Source organism: Conger conger, chromosome 5 (genome assembly GCF_963514075.1).
Source record: "Conger conger chromosome 5, fConCon1.1, whole genome shotgun sequence".
NCBI lineage: Eukaryota > Metazoa > Chordata > Actinopteri > Anguilliformes > Congridae > Conger > Conger conger.
Window position 1 is genome coordinate 50649758 of NC_083764.1, and position 16037 is coordinate 50665794.

General features: G+C 46.7%; 1 protein-coding gene across 1 annotated transcript in view; it reads left to right on the forward strand.

Moving 5' to 3' along the window:
- The first annotated feature begins 875 nt into the window (after positions 1-875).
- Positions 876-16037, forward strand: part of atr (ATR serine/threonine kinase) — a 28933-nt gene continuing 13771 nt past the window's right edge. The window contains exons 1-26 of the mRNA XM_061242911.1: positions 876-1031; positions 1264-1355; positions 1644-1796; positions 2163-3040; positions 3449-3624; positions 3980-4162; positions 4867-5069; positions 5409-5561; positions 5885-6083; positions 6504-6757; positions 7329-7516; positions 7773-7873; positions 8092-8263; positions 8685-8855; positions 9378-9572; positions 10096-10281; positions 10662-10757; positions 11283-11413; positions 11504-11647; positions 11990-12083; positions 12455-12580; positions 12996-13202; positions 13757-13870; positions 14392-14507; positions 15028-15148; positions 15755-15892. Of these exons, the coding sequence (XP_061098895.1) occupies positions 973-1031; positions 1264-1355; positions 1644-1796; positions 2163-3040; positions 3449-3624; positions 3980-4162; positions 4867-5069; positions 5409-5561; positions 5885-6083; positions 6504-6757; positions 7329-7516; positions 7773-7873; positions 8092-8263; positions 8685-8855; positions 9378-9572; positions 10096-10281; positions 10662-10757; positions 11283-11413; positions 11504-11647; positions 11990-12083; positions 12455-12580; positions 12996-13202; positions 13757-13870; positions 14392-14507; positions 15028-15148; positions 15755-15892 (4650 nt within the window). The 5' untranslated portion in view covers positions 876-972. The remainder of the gene's footprint in view (positions 1032-1263; positions 1356-1643; positions 1797-2162; positions 3041-3448; positions 3625-3979; positions 4163-4866; positions 5070-5408; positions 5562-5884; positions 6084-6503; positions 6758-7328; positions 7517-7772; positions 7874-8091; positions 8264-8684; positions 8856-9377; positions 9573-10095; positions 10282-10661; positions 10758-11282; positions 11414-11503; positions 11648-11989; positions 12084-12454; positions 12581-12995; positions 13203-13756; positions 13871-14391; positions 14508-15027; positions 15149-15754; positions 15893-16037) is intronic.

Consider the following 16037-nt stretch of genomic DNA (forward strand, 5'->3'; position numbering starts at 1 on the left):
ACTTGAATTTGTATGTTATATTTTAAGCTTTGAAGTACTTCTTGCTGCCTTACCTTTTAACAGGACTCTTTTTGCTTTATTCATATTAAAAAGCAGAAATGGTAAGGGCCCACATCTCAGAAAGTGGCATGGTGGAGATCAAACCACCCATGCAGGTGGACTCATATGGCTTCAATTGGCTGCCCTCAAACCTGTGCCACATGTTTTGTCATTAATGCACACATACAATGCATAAAATCTTGTTTCAGGCTAATTGCCAGCTCCAGCCTTCGCCCTGCAAGCTTGACATCAGCAATACCACACAATATCACATATTTGTCTCAGAACAGGCAGGGCTCCTACTCACCCTGCAAAACCGGGAATTAAGTGGACTAGTTTTCCAGTCACGGAGAACACCTGGAAAATGAGAAAATAGACTAAATGTCCTTGAAATATTTGTGAGTTCCTGGAAATCATAGGCTAGGTTATCAAGGTCTTGTATTATGTGTTTTTCTACACTTTTCACACTGTAGTACGACGCTTTGATGGGTTATGGTATTTGTACATGCGTTGTGTTAATAAAGAAACAAAATCGTGCGCACAACGTACTGATCTGTTGGGACGTGAATTGTAGAATGGGTTGCTGTTGACCTTTTTCTCCAGGCTCCGACCGAATCCAAGTCGCACTATTGTTGGTATTCTACGCCACAAATTGTATCGTTTGGAAATGCAAGAACTTTGGCTTCATATCCAAGACGCCTGGATGATTTTTAAGTAATGAATACCCCACTAAATATTAACATACAATATGCAATGGATAACGGGTTATGCGTTTCCGTGAGGCGTCTTCATAGATTTGACCCTACGAGAATGCCGTAGACGACGGTGGAGGAGCGAAACTTTTTGAGCAATGTGCCATGGACGCATAAGGACAGATCTAACGTTGTGCTGCTACCGTTCAGCCTGTTATTGACAAGTGTTTATAATCTTATTATGATGGAGCAGGGCCTGGAAATGTCAGCCATGATTCCTGCTTTGCAGGAACTTGGAAGGTAAGTTCCTTGATAACATACCTCAAGAGTCTCGCGCTTGCTAGCTAGCTAAGCTACCAGCAATAAATGATGTTTGCATGGGCATGTTGACAAATTATCTGAAATACCCTTATATTCAATTAAATTATCTAACGTTACGCCTGCATGCATTTTCATACTAGCCAGTAACTTAACCAGCGAAATATGGTCACATAAATCGTAACCTTATATGTTTAACTTTGTCATTTTGCAGTGCCGGTTCTACGGAGTACAACAGCGTAGTGCAGAAACCACGACAAATACTTTGTCAGTTCATTGACAGGATTCTGACAGATGTTGACGTCGGTAAGATCTGATTTGTTTGGCATGAACCAGCATGACAACACAAATACTGTCACAGAGGTATTACCCAGCATGCCCGAAGTTGTGGTTTCCACTGGCCATTGAAAACCTTGAAAGTGGCTAAATATTGTAAATTTCAGTGTCATCAAAACCGCTTGTGCACTAAAGATCCACACTGTTGTGTATTCCGCGACTTTTTTTCTAAAATACCATAGCTGGCAAGACTAGAAGACCTCTGGTGTACAATGATGTTTGAAGAAGTTTGTGCAAATAATTGTGTTTTTGTTTTAGTCGCATTGGAGTTGTCCAAGAAGAGCAGTTCGGCACCAGCCTGTGTGATGTTGCTAGACTTTGTGCAGCATATCATAAAGTCTTCATCTCTGATGTTTGTGGACCCAGCCTGCCAGCTTGAGCGCTTCAAGGATGTGGAGCACAGTTGCACTGGTATGTCATGCGCTTCTTTGAGTTGCATGAGCCTGCACCTTATTTGCAGCAGTGGTTCCCAGTATTTTGTTAGATGCATGAAGATTCTATATCACTTCCATAGACATTCATACAAATCAAACTAAGCTAATCAGACAAAACACAGTGTTACACTAAATGGTTGAGTTTAGGGTTCTCTCTCTTTCTGTTTCTCACTCACGCACGCACACGCACACATGAAAATCTCAGGTTCCATATTAATAAGGAGTAGATGACAGATAAGGAATTCAGTATTCAGTAGGATTATGGTTTATGTTAAAAAATGTTTTAATCATTACCTCGTTTAAACGTTAGCTGGTCATTACCTCTTCCTTTCCCTGCCCGTAGACTTCAGCAAGTGGATGATCACTCGGCTTCTCCGCATTGCCGCTGTGCAGGAGTGCGAAAGCCTTCATCAGAAGATCGCCTCGGTCATCTGCTCTTTGCTGCATCTCTTCAGAGCCAAGAGCCCCGTCATTTTCGGGGTGCTGTCCAGGGAACTGATCGGACTCACGCAGGACTTGGTCAGCCTACGCGGTAGGCCCGCCTGGGGCGGTTCCCCGGTGTGGCCGGTGACTCTGGCGAGGTTCACCGTGACGCCTACGGGTGCTGCCGGATACCTCACGCCCTCCACCCTGCAGGTGACCTCTGGGGTTGCCGTGGAAACGCTGAAAACCACGACGCTGGCGGTTCTCACCGACGTCCTGCGAGGGGTGTTCTTCCGCGGCGAGGCACGGACGGTGTGGGAGGTGGGGTGCGCCGACATGGCCAGTGGGGGCCCCAGAGTGAAGAAGGTCGCCATGGCACTGCTGGCCCACGTAGTGGAGCTCGGGGGGTTCCCTGAGAGACAGGCCCAAGCCTTCTTCTCCGCCTACCTGCGGGTCCTGGGGTCCCTGGGCTCCATTAACCCAGCGGACTTAAACCTCTACGGGCCGGAGCTCCGGCAGTTATCTGGACAAGTGTTCGTTCTCGAAGGCCACACGCACGCCAGGTTTGAGCGGGTCCACCTGAACGCGTTGATGGAGACCCTCCACGGGCTCTTGGCGAAGGGGCTTCTGGCAGATCTGGTATCGGAGGACGTTAAAACAATGCTGTGCCGAAACTTCCGCTTTCTTTTGGCCTCTGTCCCCCCTGTCTACGAATCTGCTGTGCAAATCAGGAGGGAGCGTGTCAACGACATCTGCAAAGCTCTCGTCAAGACCATCGGCTCCCAGCCGCACATGGAGGTCAGAGTTCAGCATATCCTTTATTTATTTATATTTATATTTTCCTTATAAAACAACTGCTGTACTGTGGTGCCTGCCTGGGAGCTAGAAGGTTGGTGGTTCAAGTCCCAGTGTGGCCACAATAAGATTTGTGCAGCTGTTGGGCCCTTGGGCAAGGCCCTTAATTCCACAGTGCTCCAGGGGGGCAGTAGACCCTGCTTAGTCCAATCAATAACTAAGCAATAACTATAAGTCACTCACTTTATATAAAAGCGTCAGCTAACTAATAACTCATACATAATTCCATAAACTATACCTTCAGTCACCCCACATAAATTTTGCGAATTTGTCCTGGAAGCCAGTACATTGCCTGTTCCTTATTTTAGATCACTTCATTGTGTTGGTTGTTGTTCTTTTTGTCTTGGACAGTATCTGGAAGGGTATCTGCATGCTGCCCTGATGTCCGAAGGGATGGAACTCATTCAGGAGCCTCATCCTGGCTCCTCCACCTCTGAGGAAGCAGATGGGAATGAGAACGAGATGCCCGCCAAGAGGCTGCGCTTGTCTCTCGCACCCTCGTCGGGAAAGCCACTTAAAAACTCAGTGTAAGGACTGTCATTTTGAGAGAGCTGCTTTAGAGTCACACCTGGGTCAAATACAGAATTGCTATGGATTCAAATAATTGTAACTGAGCTCAAAAAGTGCAGGCCCTTCTGGTCCTCTTGGTTGGGTCAATTGCACCAGGCAAGATCGGTCAAGCATAGAAAGGTATTTCCATTACGACAGTTGCGTATTTGACCCAGGTTAAATTTTAGAGTCAGTGCTTAGAGCTAATGTTTTTGAGTGAACAAGTAGTAGTCGGCCATTTTAGTCAAGCGAGGAGCTTTTGTCTTTGGGTCTGACTCATCGGTAGCACATCTTAGTAGCCCCAGCCTAACTGTGTGGTTGTTTGTGGTCCAGTCAGGTGGAGGTGACGCTGAGGAGCGAGGTGTGGGCCATGGTGGATGCCAGGCTGGAGGAGCTGGTAGCACAGCTGAAGGACCAGCCCAGCTCTCAGGCCGTCTGCACCCTGGAGGGGGTGGCCGTCATCCTGCACCTGGCTGCACTGTGCTCTGCGCATGGCCAAAGCAAGCCCGGGACCAGGTACGCCCTCCGGCCGTCTGCAGGGGGCATCGGCAACTAGAGCAGGGGTGCCCAATCACGTGCCATGGAGGGCTGAAAGAATGGAGGTTTTCATTCCAGCCTATCGCAAAACTGATTTCACTCATTAGTTCCCTCCTCTCTAGGGTGGTGGAGTGGTATAGTGATAGGTTGGTTCCTTTGTGTTAGCAGCTATCAGTACCTATACCAGACAGCATTATGCAGAATGTACTCTTGGACTTGAATTTACACACTTTCTTGCCATTACTACCATGTCATGTACTACCATGTACTACCAAGTGATTTACTGTCATCTATTTATTTATTTAGTTATTTATTATTACTTGTTTTTATGCTATGCTGCTGTGTCACACAAATCTCCACCTTGGGTATTAGTAAAGGGAGATCTAATCTATAAACTACAAAAAACCTGTGGACTAGAGGACGATAATTATTAAATGTGCAGAGATTCTCATTATGTTGGTTTTGCACCATTCACTTTCTTTTGGAATTAAGAGGGGTCAAATTGAACACTGCAGTTGTACCATGCGCTGTGCTTGTGGCTTTTTTTGCTTGTGTTGCAAACATTTCCGTGCCACATATTAATTAGGCTACATATTAATCAAGGGTGGATCTTATCGTGGCTACAACCACCAACCTTCTGAGTCCCAGTCATGCCCCTCATTCTCCCCACTGTGTGGTGACAGAGGCCCGGAGGTTAAAGAGCCTGGTGCCGAAACGCCTGCAGGCCCTGCCCCCCCGCCCCGGCCGGTCTGGGTGCAGCCCCGGACACTGGCCCAGGCGGTGGAGGGCTGCCGCACCGTGCTGGCTAACGCCGACGGTGAGGATGAGCTGGAGCCCTGCCTGGACCGCACCATCAGGATCCTGGATGCCATTCTCTACATGAGCTGTAAGGGCACACGATGAGAGGGGGGTCTTCGTCAGAGTCCCCATGCTTATACTCTATATATAAGATTATAGCATCTTAGTCCTGGACTAACTTGAGTTTTCTATGAAGTGTCTCCATTAAAAATTATACTCAGTCTAGAACTAGGCTAATGTGCATCTGTGCAACTGGCCCATGGACTGTTTAAAGGCAATAAACAGGCAATTGGTCAGAATAGCCTGCTAGAGCATGTAGTAGAAGCAGAAGCTCTTGAGAAGAATTGTCTGTTATCGTCCTCCTTGCCATTTCAGTGTGTGTGTGGATACTAATGCCAGCCTGCATGATTGACCTGCCATTTTGCAGTCAGCAGCCAGAGTGACCTAGGCCTCCACAAGAGCCTGTGTGCCCTGATGTCAGTGCCCTGGGTCTGTGAGCAGTCATCTCACCCCTCCTACCAATCTGCTGGCTTCTCCTCCAACCTGCTCAGCCTCAGCCACAAACTGGCCAGATCCTTCTGTGAGTCCTGTGTTCCACTTCAAACTTCAAATGACAATTTAATACAGTCAGATACTCCAGTATAATTACGTATCATTTTACATTGCAGTTATAAAGCTGATGCTTTGATCCAAAATGACAGTTGATTAGATTAAGTGGCCAATCCCCCTGGGAGAAATACGGGGTTAAGGGCCTTGCTCAAGGGCCCAACAGATCTTATTGTGGCCACACTGGGGCTTGAACCACCAACCTTCCAGGTCCCAGTCAAGCATCTTATAGCCAGCCCCACAAGGTATTGGGTTGTAACTGTAATGATGTGAGTACACCCTCTGTTTTTCCCACAGCGACCGGGGCTCGAGCGCACTGCGTGTACCTCCTGTCCCTGCTGTCGAAGAAGACATGCCCGGACTGGAGGTCAGCGGTGTACCGGTGGGCCCTCCAGAGCCAGAGCGAGGAGGTTAGGGCCAGCGCTGTGAGGGGCTTCCCCAACCTGCTGCACCACCTGGGGGTGAAGTCCCACAGCCTGATCCACGAGATGCTGCTGTATGTACCCCTGCTCTCCATTGCGTGCTGCTTTATTCTGTACACTGGGCACATTCTGTCTCTGCTGTATTGTATGCTCTCACTGAGCATGCTCTGTCATACAGTATACTCACACTGAGCATGCTTCATCATATACTTACACCAGCCATGCTCTGTCATAGTCATTCTGAGCATGCTCTGTCATACAGTACACACACTGAGCATGCTTCATCATACACTTACACCAGCCATGCTCCTCCGTTATCGTCATTCTGAGCATGCTCGGTGATACACTCACACTCGATCATACATTAACTTGGCATTCTGCACTCATAATGTCTCTCATAACTGTGCATATCTAGATAAGTAATGTAAAGCTGTGGAATAGCACTGTCATGCATCGGTGCCCTATGCCTATGCATACTTGCCGTAACATCACAGGAACAGGCTACAGGACGGCTCGGTCCAGGTGAAGACGGAGTTGGCGGGAATCACGGGGCGGCTGGCCTGCTGCCTGGCGGGGAACTCTCACCTTGGCGTCCCGCAGACCGAGCCTGAACCCCCCGAGGGGTTCCTCTGTCCCTGGCTGGCTGTGTGCAGCGCCCACCAAGGCAAAGCCACCTCCATCGGGGCCTCCATCTTCACCCCCTTCCTGACACTCCTGAAGCCCGACACCGACAGCGCAGTGAAACTAGGTCTGTGGAGTCAGTCTCCCGTCCACCTGTGGCACCTCAGTTTATTCAACTTTTCTTTTAGCCAGTGGGTCTGACTTCAGTTCACAAAAATATATTGTCTTTTTCTCCATGGTTGAAACTGCATGTCCTTCACTTGATTGAAAGCACTTCGCTATATTTCCTTTATTATTATTGCTAGCTTCATGTTTGCGAGGACTGCTTTATTGATACTTTTTCTTTTGTTTCTGTTTTCTTCAAGTTTTTATCGTTGTAGCCACTTCTGCCACTTCACTTCCCTCTTGCATTTTCAGCACTTTTGTACCACTTTGTGAGCTAAGAATGATAAGGTTCTAACTAACAAAAAACAAAAAGTTCTCCACAAATACTGTTCAAGAGTATGAAAAAGTGCAAAATTTAAAAGGGCTTATCTGCTTGGAGCCCATTCACTTATGAATCTTTGAAGCTCAGTATCTCAAAACTACTCAGAAGGCAGATAGAACCGTATAATTCTCAGCTCACGACGGTCTGGATAAGCATCTGCTGAATGTAATGTAATGCGTGTGGCATCAGTCTGTCCGCGCTCTGTCCCCAGCTTTTATAGAGAACATCCCACACCTGTGCAAACACGTGGCGGTGGGCAGTGGAGACCCGGACACCAGGTCGCTGGTCACTGGGCTGGTGGGCCTCATCGAGGACCCGGGGGAAGAGGTCCGCATGTGCTTCAGCAGGAACATCAAACATCTGCTGGAGTGCTGGGAATCGGACGGCTACCTGAAGGAGGTGCGCTCCCATTTTAAACATTTACAGTTCCACTTTAAGTAACGGTGCATTTCAATTCGAAGTGCGATAGTCTCAAGTTTGATTTCGGTGAGAAACTTCAATTTTAGTCGGAAGTACAGTGTATTTTCGTTTTAAATGTGGTCCATTTCAGTCGGAACTACAGTGTATTTAAGTTTTAGTTGTGGTCCATTTCAGTTTGAATTGCTTGAGTTGCTTTGTTCTTTAATTTTTCATATTTGCTTTATTCCTCCGTCAGCTCCTAGTCTCTCGGCTGAAGGACGCATACGCCAATGCCAAAACCAGTCAAAACGACGACGTGAAGAACACGCTGATCTTCACCACGGGAGAGATTGGCAGGTATGCCACAGGTCATGTAAATGATTACATTCATATGACATTTTATTTAGCCAACACTGTTATCCACAAAGACGTATTAAAAAGTGCATATCAAGGTAAAATTTCAAAGGTCAAAGCTGAAATTTGTGAAGCTCAAATTCATGAAGAATCAGTTGCACAGCCATGAACATTATTTCTGGTACACCATGAATGAGCCCTGCCTGTGTGCTGTGTTTCAGAGCCGCCACGGGTAACCTGGTCTCCTTCGCCCTGCTGCGGCTCCTCCACTGCCTGCTCTCCAAGTCACCCCAGGTGTCTGTGGCGGCCTACAGTGAGATACGGGCCCTGGCCTCCTCCAGAGACCTCAAGCTGCCGTCCTTCTTCAGCCAGTACAAGAACCCTGTCTGCCAGGTGAGCCTCTTGGTCCAGGACTTATATTAATTTAATTTAGCAGACACAATTGCAAAACAAAGAACATGAGTGCACTCAAATGTGTTCACATAGGCAGTACTATGACAAAGTATGTTTAACCCCTTATGAATGGATGAAACACGCCTGTTACATCTCCTTTAACAGACGGATGCGACGGCAGTGTTGTATTTAATCATATGCCCGTTTTTCAAGACTCATGACCTTTGAAATACATTGTGGTTCCTAGGCATTTCTATGGGTTTTCTAAAGGGTGCCTTAGTCTGTAATGGGCTATCATTCTGAAGGTCGGTAACGGTAAGTTAGGCGAAGAATTTGCACCAGAAATAGCGTTTCATGCGTATTTGAAGAGATGTACTATTCAGAGCCTCTCCTCTCTGGCCCTCCCGTGTCCTCACGGCAGTTCCTGGTGGAGTCGCTGCACTCGCGTCACGTGACCGCCCTGTGCTGCTCGCCCGACCAGAGCAACGAAGCCCTGCAGGAGGAGGCTGCCCGCCAGCGGGAGCTGGCCCTCGACATCCTGTGCCAGGTCGCACACGTCTTCGACTTCCCCGACCTCAACCGCTTCCTCACCGTAAGCCACCGCCGACCCCGCGTCAACATGGCTGCAGACCGGCTAGCGCCCACTCACTCACCACTTTGGAATAAGTGTGCACTTCAAGGTCCTTTGTGTCATAATGATAACATTTGATAGCTTTTATAACCACTGGAAACTGGACTGGAAACATTTTACAGTGTTGAGGGGGAAATTCACCTCAACCAGCACCCAGCTGGGTGATGCAGCGGCAGCCATTTTGCATCAGAATGCTCAACACACAAGCTGAGCTGGAGAGGGAGAGAGCAATTACCATAACTCTGTGTTGCTATTTTTATCCCAAGATCCAAGAATCCTGTCACTTTTGCCTTTGTGGGTTTGGATTAATAAGCGTGTCCTTCAAGGTAATTTCTGCTGAAACTCTTTGTGTTGTCGTTATTAGCCCAAAACTGTCAGTTTGCCTTTGTGGGGTTCCTTTGCGCATGTGAAATCCTTGAAAGTACTCAAACGTGGGTGCAGTTAGCATAACGCTTGCTGTGTCTCTTGCTGTGTGCTCCACAGCGCACCCTGCAGGTCCTCTTGCCCTACCTGGCCGCCAAGGCTAGTGCTACTGCCTCAGCGCTCATTCGCACCATCGCCAAGCAGCTGAACGTCAACCGCAGGGAGATCGTCATCAACAACTTCAAGTACATCTTCTCCCACCTGGTGTGCTCCTGCACCAAGGACGAGCTTGAGAGGGCCTTCCACTATCTCAAGGTAACCAGCAACCTAACCGCTCATAACAGGATCTCAATATGAAATGGATTTAATGTTAATTTAATATTTTAGTTTTCGTTTTCAATGATCAACTATCATATAATTATCATACAATTATTTGCCAAAAAGTATTTTGACAATTTCATTATTATTTATTAGTACTTATTAGAAGGGTCCCTACCTAACACACACATGCATGCTATGCACACATATCATGCCTGGGTCAAATGCGTAATGGTTTTAGATTCACTGCTTTGGATTACTGAGCAATACACCATACAATACAACTGTATGGTGTATTGGAACCTATGACATACTCATAGGTTGGCTCAGTTGCACCAGGAAAGATTCAGTTGAGCACAGGAAAGTATTGAAATCCAAAACTCCTCAACTTCCTGTGTTAACCTAGGTATGGCACATTCACACTCACACTCACACCCACACCCACACCCACACACACACACACAGACACTGCTCATTCCTGTGTTCTGGGTGTGTGAGCGCTGGTCTCTCTCCCCCGCAGAGCGAGACGGAGATCGAGCTGGGGAGCTTGCTGCGCCAGGACTTCCAGGGCCTGCACAACGAGCTGCTCCTGCGTCTGGGGGAGCACTACCAGCAGGTCTTCAACGGCCTGGCCATCCTGGCCTCCTTCGCCTCGGGAGACGACCCCTACCAGGGCCCGCGCGACATCACCACGCCCCAGCGCATGGTGATTATGGTTGCTTATTGACTATCTCAGACACTGAAACACTTTGATTGATGTGCATTGGACTGATAATTATAGAGAAAATGACAAATAACTGCACAATGTCCATGTCTGTCGTTAACAACAGCTTACCCACCACAATGTCACAGTGATGCACTATTACCACGTCACTGTATCCTGAAATGGATTGCGTACGTGACTCGTTTTTATGAAAATGTAAGGAAGTATACTTTACACAGACACAACAACCAAAGCTGATCTGGTAGTAATTTTTGAGTTATTCGTCATGAAATTTGCACTGTTCGGAACACGGTGAGTTTACGTTACACAAGGCAGTGCTTTGCCAACAGCCTAAGCTGCTTGCACTTTTTGTGCCTCTGCAGGCAGACTACCTGCAACCGAAGCTCCTGGGCATCCTGGCCTTCTTCAACATGCAGCTGCTCAGCTCCAGCGTCGTCGAGAAGGACAAGAAGAAGATGGTGAGCGCAGAGACTGTGACCGGGACCACGACCTGGAGCAGTACACTGAAAAAAACTAAAAAATAAGTCAAGCTCAGCAAGTATTTTAGTCTGTATAGGGCTAATAGTTTCTACTTAAGATAAAAGAACAAGATCTTAATTCTTCTTACAAGACTAAAATGCTTGGTAAAGGTCCCTTATTTTATACCTTTCCAATGTTTTATTTTAGGTCCTCATCCATAAGACGATGTGTGGTTTTAAAGGAAAGCACCAACATTTTGGGAAATATACCTTTTTTCTGACTTACCCGGACTTAGACGAGATGTTTGATTTCATTTTAATTTTTGTGCATTCACTGGCTCAATTTCCATGTCAGCAAAACATGTTCGCTTAGCATAAAGACTTGAAGCCTATCGGAGTCAGTAGCCTACCTCCTTCAAAGTGAAGAAATACACCTTACAGCAACTCCGAAGCTGTCTTATTTACGCAATTACGTAAGCACGGAGTGCGCCTGACCGTTTCTCCCCCTCCACCACTGCGTTCCAGGCGCTGGACAGCCTGGTGGCTCTGATGAAGCTCATGGGACCCAAGCACATCAGCTCAGTGAGGGTGAAGATGATGACCACCCTGAGGACTGGCCTCAGATACAAAGATGACTTCCCAGAGCTCTGCTGCCAGTGAGTGGCCCTTAAGGTTGAGCTGCATTCTCTGCGGTCTTGTTACGGTCAGCCTCGCGGTCAGTGTTTTGTTTTTGTTTGTCTTTGCAGAACGTGGGACTGCTTTGTGCGCTGTGTGGACCCAGCCTATCTGGGGCCTCTCCTCAGTCATGTGATGGTGGCTCTGTTGCCACTCATCCCTGTCCAGCCCAAGGAGACGGCGGTCATCATGCACTACGTCATCATAGAGAACAGGTGAACCACGTATTGGGGGATGAGAGAGAGAGCAGTCGCCTTCTCTCTGATGACTTCTGTGTGACCATTGTCCATTTCATTGTCCATTATTATGATCAGATTCATTGTCCATATACATTGCTACATTGTTCTCACCACTTGACCTGATATGTGGTTATGTTTTTTGCACAAAATGGCTTCCCTGCTCCAACCAGTCATGAACCTACACATTCCTTATGCATGAACAGTTATCCCCTTTGCTAATTAGGTTTGGATCTATAGGAGGTATTGTGCAATTACTGTGTTGACATTCCAAAGATACGGTATAGTGTTTCATTTAATTTTATATTTTTGATTTTCCAGAAATGAAGTGCAGGACTTCCTCCATGAAATCTACTTCCTGCCTGATCACCCGGAGCTGAAGGAGATCCACCAGGTCCTGCAGGATTACAGGAAGGTCAGCCTAGGCTATCTGGAGCTGCAGCACAGCTGGAATCCTGGGCTAGTAGCACATAAAGAAGCATGTCTCATTGGAGATAGATGGCTGGCTGAGATTAAAATGATTAAAATCGCAACTGGGGTGTTGTTGCCACTCTTCACTTTAGCGAGACAGCCATGCTTTAGCCAAAAATCCAGCTTGATGATACATTGAAGTCTAATATGTAGTTATGGTTGAAATTACAACATGCAGTAACCTCAGTCTTCCCCTGTCGATTACTCTACAAGAAGGAAAAGTAATTTCATTGGAAACCTGTAAGAGAGCTGTGACGTTCTGATGCATGATGCGTGATGGAACAGGAATGATGATGGCGTTTTTTGAACCCACAGCAAACGTCCAAGAGCACAGACCTGCAGGCTGCTCTACAGCTGTCCATGAGGGCCATTCAGCATGAGAACGTGGACGTGCGCATCCACGCTCTCACCAGCCTGAAGGACATGATGTACAAGTGCCAGGTACCCCACTGATTAAATGTTTTATCAGTGTGGGACTCGCTAAAGAATACATAAAAAATCTAATGAACATTAAATGGAAATTTTTCAAGACATAATATTTACATTTGCAATGTTGTAGTATGGAGTTTTAGTCTTCACTGAACCCCCTGAACAAATGTCCTGTTACTATATGAAGAAAACGAAAAAGATGTCCGCACACTGAATTTTTGCTCCCACAGGTTTAGTGCAATGTTTTATCAAGCGGCAAAACATTTTTTGACAGTTTTTTTGTCTGACAAAGACCTGGCTGGTCGAAACCTGTAGGCTACTTAGGTTGGGTGCGTGACAGCCTTTTTTTTATTACAATTGGAAACGGCACACAGCTGAACCCGATTGGCTGAAAGCCATGTCCGTCTCTGTGGCCCCGCTCCCTCAGGAGAAGCTGCTGCGGTACGTGATGGACAGTGAGACGGTGGAGCCGGTGATCTCCCAGCTGGTGACGGTGCTGCTGAAGGGCTGCCAGGACACGCACCCCGAGGCTCGGCTGCTCTGCGGGGAGTGCCTGGGGGAGCTGGGGGCCATCGACCCGGGAAGACTCGACCTCTCCACTGCCGACACACAGGGGAAGGGCTCCACCTTCGTGGTAAAAGTCCACCCTATGAATACCAGGATCTCGCAACTTAACTCACTCAGTGCCGTGGAATTCCAGAACACAGTCTCAAATGGTGTCAGTTAGGGTGCCTTTAGGGGCCCCTGGCACTCATTGAGTTCAATTAAAGGGATTAACACGGTGAACTGTCGACGATTCTTCAGGGTGAGCTCAGTTAGCAGAACGAGGGGGCACAAATGGAAATTCGCAAAGGATAAATTCCGCACAGACATTTGGAAGTATTTTTTCACAGAGTGGTCACTGTGTAGTTTGACAGGACATGTAGTGGAGGCAGAAACTCTGGGGGTTCTCAAGACCAGGCTTGATACGGTGATAGATTCTATTTAGTTTTTAGGCAAACTATGTAGTAGGTGCTCTTTAGTTGTAGGGCGAGCATTGCTGGTTCGCACCATAATTTGTTCCAGAAAATTTTAGGCTGATGCTGTTAGCTGCATGCAGCTGTTGTGCTGGTGTTCCTCAGATGGTGTTTCCCTGCAGAGGGCTGGTTATGAGGTGACACTGAATCTGACTGTCCTCTGTGCGGACAGAGCGGGGTGGACGACCCCAACTTTGCCTACGAGCTGCTGACCGAGCTGACCAGGACCTTCCTGGCCTACGCAGATGACGTGCGAGCGCAGGACTCTGCAGCTTACGCCATGCAGGTACAAGAACTTGCTCCAGCCCTGTGAAACTCCATGTCTGGATATGGAAAAGAAAATGCATTGAACACCAAATTAAGGGGGAAAAAGTATATTACTTATGTATTTTTATGTATTATAGTCGAGCTTAGAAGGAGGTTTGAAGGCATAGTACGCCAGTGAGAAAGGTGAACACTATTTATGATATTAAAACTATTGACATAAGCTTCAATGTGAAACACTGAAAAAAAGCATTGTTAAAATAACTATAACCATGCCAAGTCAAGACATAATTAATTGAAAATTGCAGATGGCTGATTATAATTACTTTAAGTGGCATGTTTTCTCATCAAGAAAAGCAATGAAAACCTGATTTGTGGGTGATTGTCAGGTCAGGGGAAAGGTCACACTGTCACTCCATTCTTACTCTCACCACCCCTGCTGATTTGGCACTTTGTTCTGGAGAGGAGATGAAGGTCCTCTCCGAATCTCTCATCCTGTCCCCCTGGCTCTCTCCATCCCCACTGAGAGATTGTTTGTTCCAGGAGCTCTTGTCGGTATTCGAGTGCCGCGAGGGCCGGACCGACTCCCCCGGCCGGAGGCTGTGGAGACGTTTCCCGGAACAGGTGCAGGAGATCCTGGAGCCCCACCTAAACAGCAGGTCTGCACCTAGCAGGCTAACTAGCCTAGCCTATCTCCCATTATTTGGCTCAGATGCAGAGGACACTGGCTGATCTATGGTAGCATATCACTTGCTTGCACTCTGCCACTGAACATCAACGCCTGAGTGGCTTCAGGCACTCCTTTAAATACTTTTGTCATTTTGTGTATGAAAAATGATTTGGCCCGAACAGAGCAATTTCAAATGATATAAAAGAACGTAACCGTTATCTGTGGTGCTGTATTTCTTCCCCCTGAATCTCATTCTGTTAGCTAAAGATTTATCATGATCATTTAGTCCGATTGAAAAAATTGTATGCCTTTAAAAAAAGTCATTATTGGAGGGTGGTTAATATAGTTATCATCATATTCTACTAAGTGTATTATAGTTATATTTGATTGCTAAAATTATGAATGTCATTTTTCATCATTCATATTGTCTGAAAGATCACTATAACCTGAAAGATGTGCTTTACAGTTTGTGAAGTTGAGGCTCTGAAATATGTCTATGTGGCTTGTAGGTATACGAGTTCTCAGAAGGTGGTGAACTGGTCCAAACTGAAGAAGCCAATCTACCGTAGCAGCCGTGGGAGTAAGTTTGCTGACTGGTCAGCCACATGGGCGGGCTATCTGATAAGCAAGGTGAGGCATTGTTTGTATTACCTGCATAAAGCTGCCAATGATTGTGTCTGCATTGTGTTTTTGACAGAAAAGTCAGGTCGATAGCCTGATTATAGCCAGCCTTGTCTTTAAAACGCTGTGAAGAAGGTAGTAGCTCTACCTTCAGAAGGTGCGCAGATCACTGCGCTCAACCAGCGGAAGACGGAAGGATACATGTGTGTTCAGCGGTTATAGTTCCAACAGTCTAACTTGTCGTGAAACAACGTCTCTCATTTTTACAATTTTAGTTAAAAAAATTGTGTATTTCTTCACTTTGAAGGAGGTAGACGACTGACTCCTGTAGGCTTCAAGTCTTTATGCTAAGCTAACAGGTTATGCTAACATGGAAGCCGAGCCAGTGAATGCACACAAATTTTAATTAAATGGAACATCTCGTCTTAGTCCGGGTAAGTCGTTAAAAAGGTATATTTCCCAAAATGTTGGTGTATTCCTTTAATGCCAGACCTTCTGAGGGAAAGAAAAATGTGACTTGATTGTATAGCCTACTCACTTGACTATAGTACAAGCCCTCTTGACCTGCCTTTGAATGAATGAGCGTTACTTTACAGAGACTCTTTGCCTTTGTAGGTCAGGCATGGGCTTGCCAGCAAGGTATTCAACTGCTGCAGCTTCATCATAAAGCACGACTACAAAGTGACCATCTACCTACTACCTCACATCCTGGTGTACGTGCTCCTGGGCTGCTCAAAGGAAGACCAGGATGAGGTACCATTCCAGAAAAATATTATGTTACGATTTTATGACTGATTTTATGTTTGGGGTCATGAAAGATCTGTGAGAAACATCTGATTTTAAAGTTTGACTTCTCTATGGGGAAGTGCAACCAGAATCCTTCACAAAGAAATCTAAG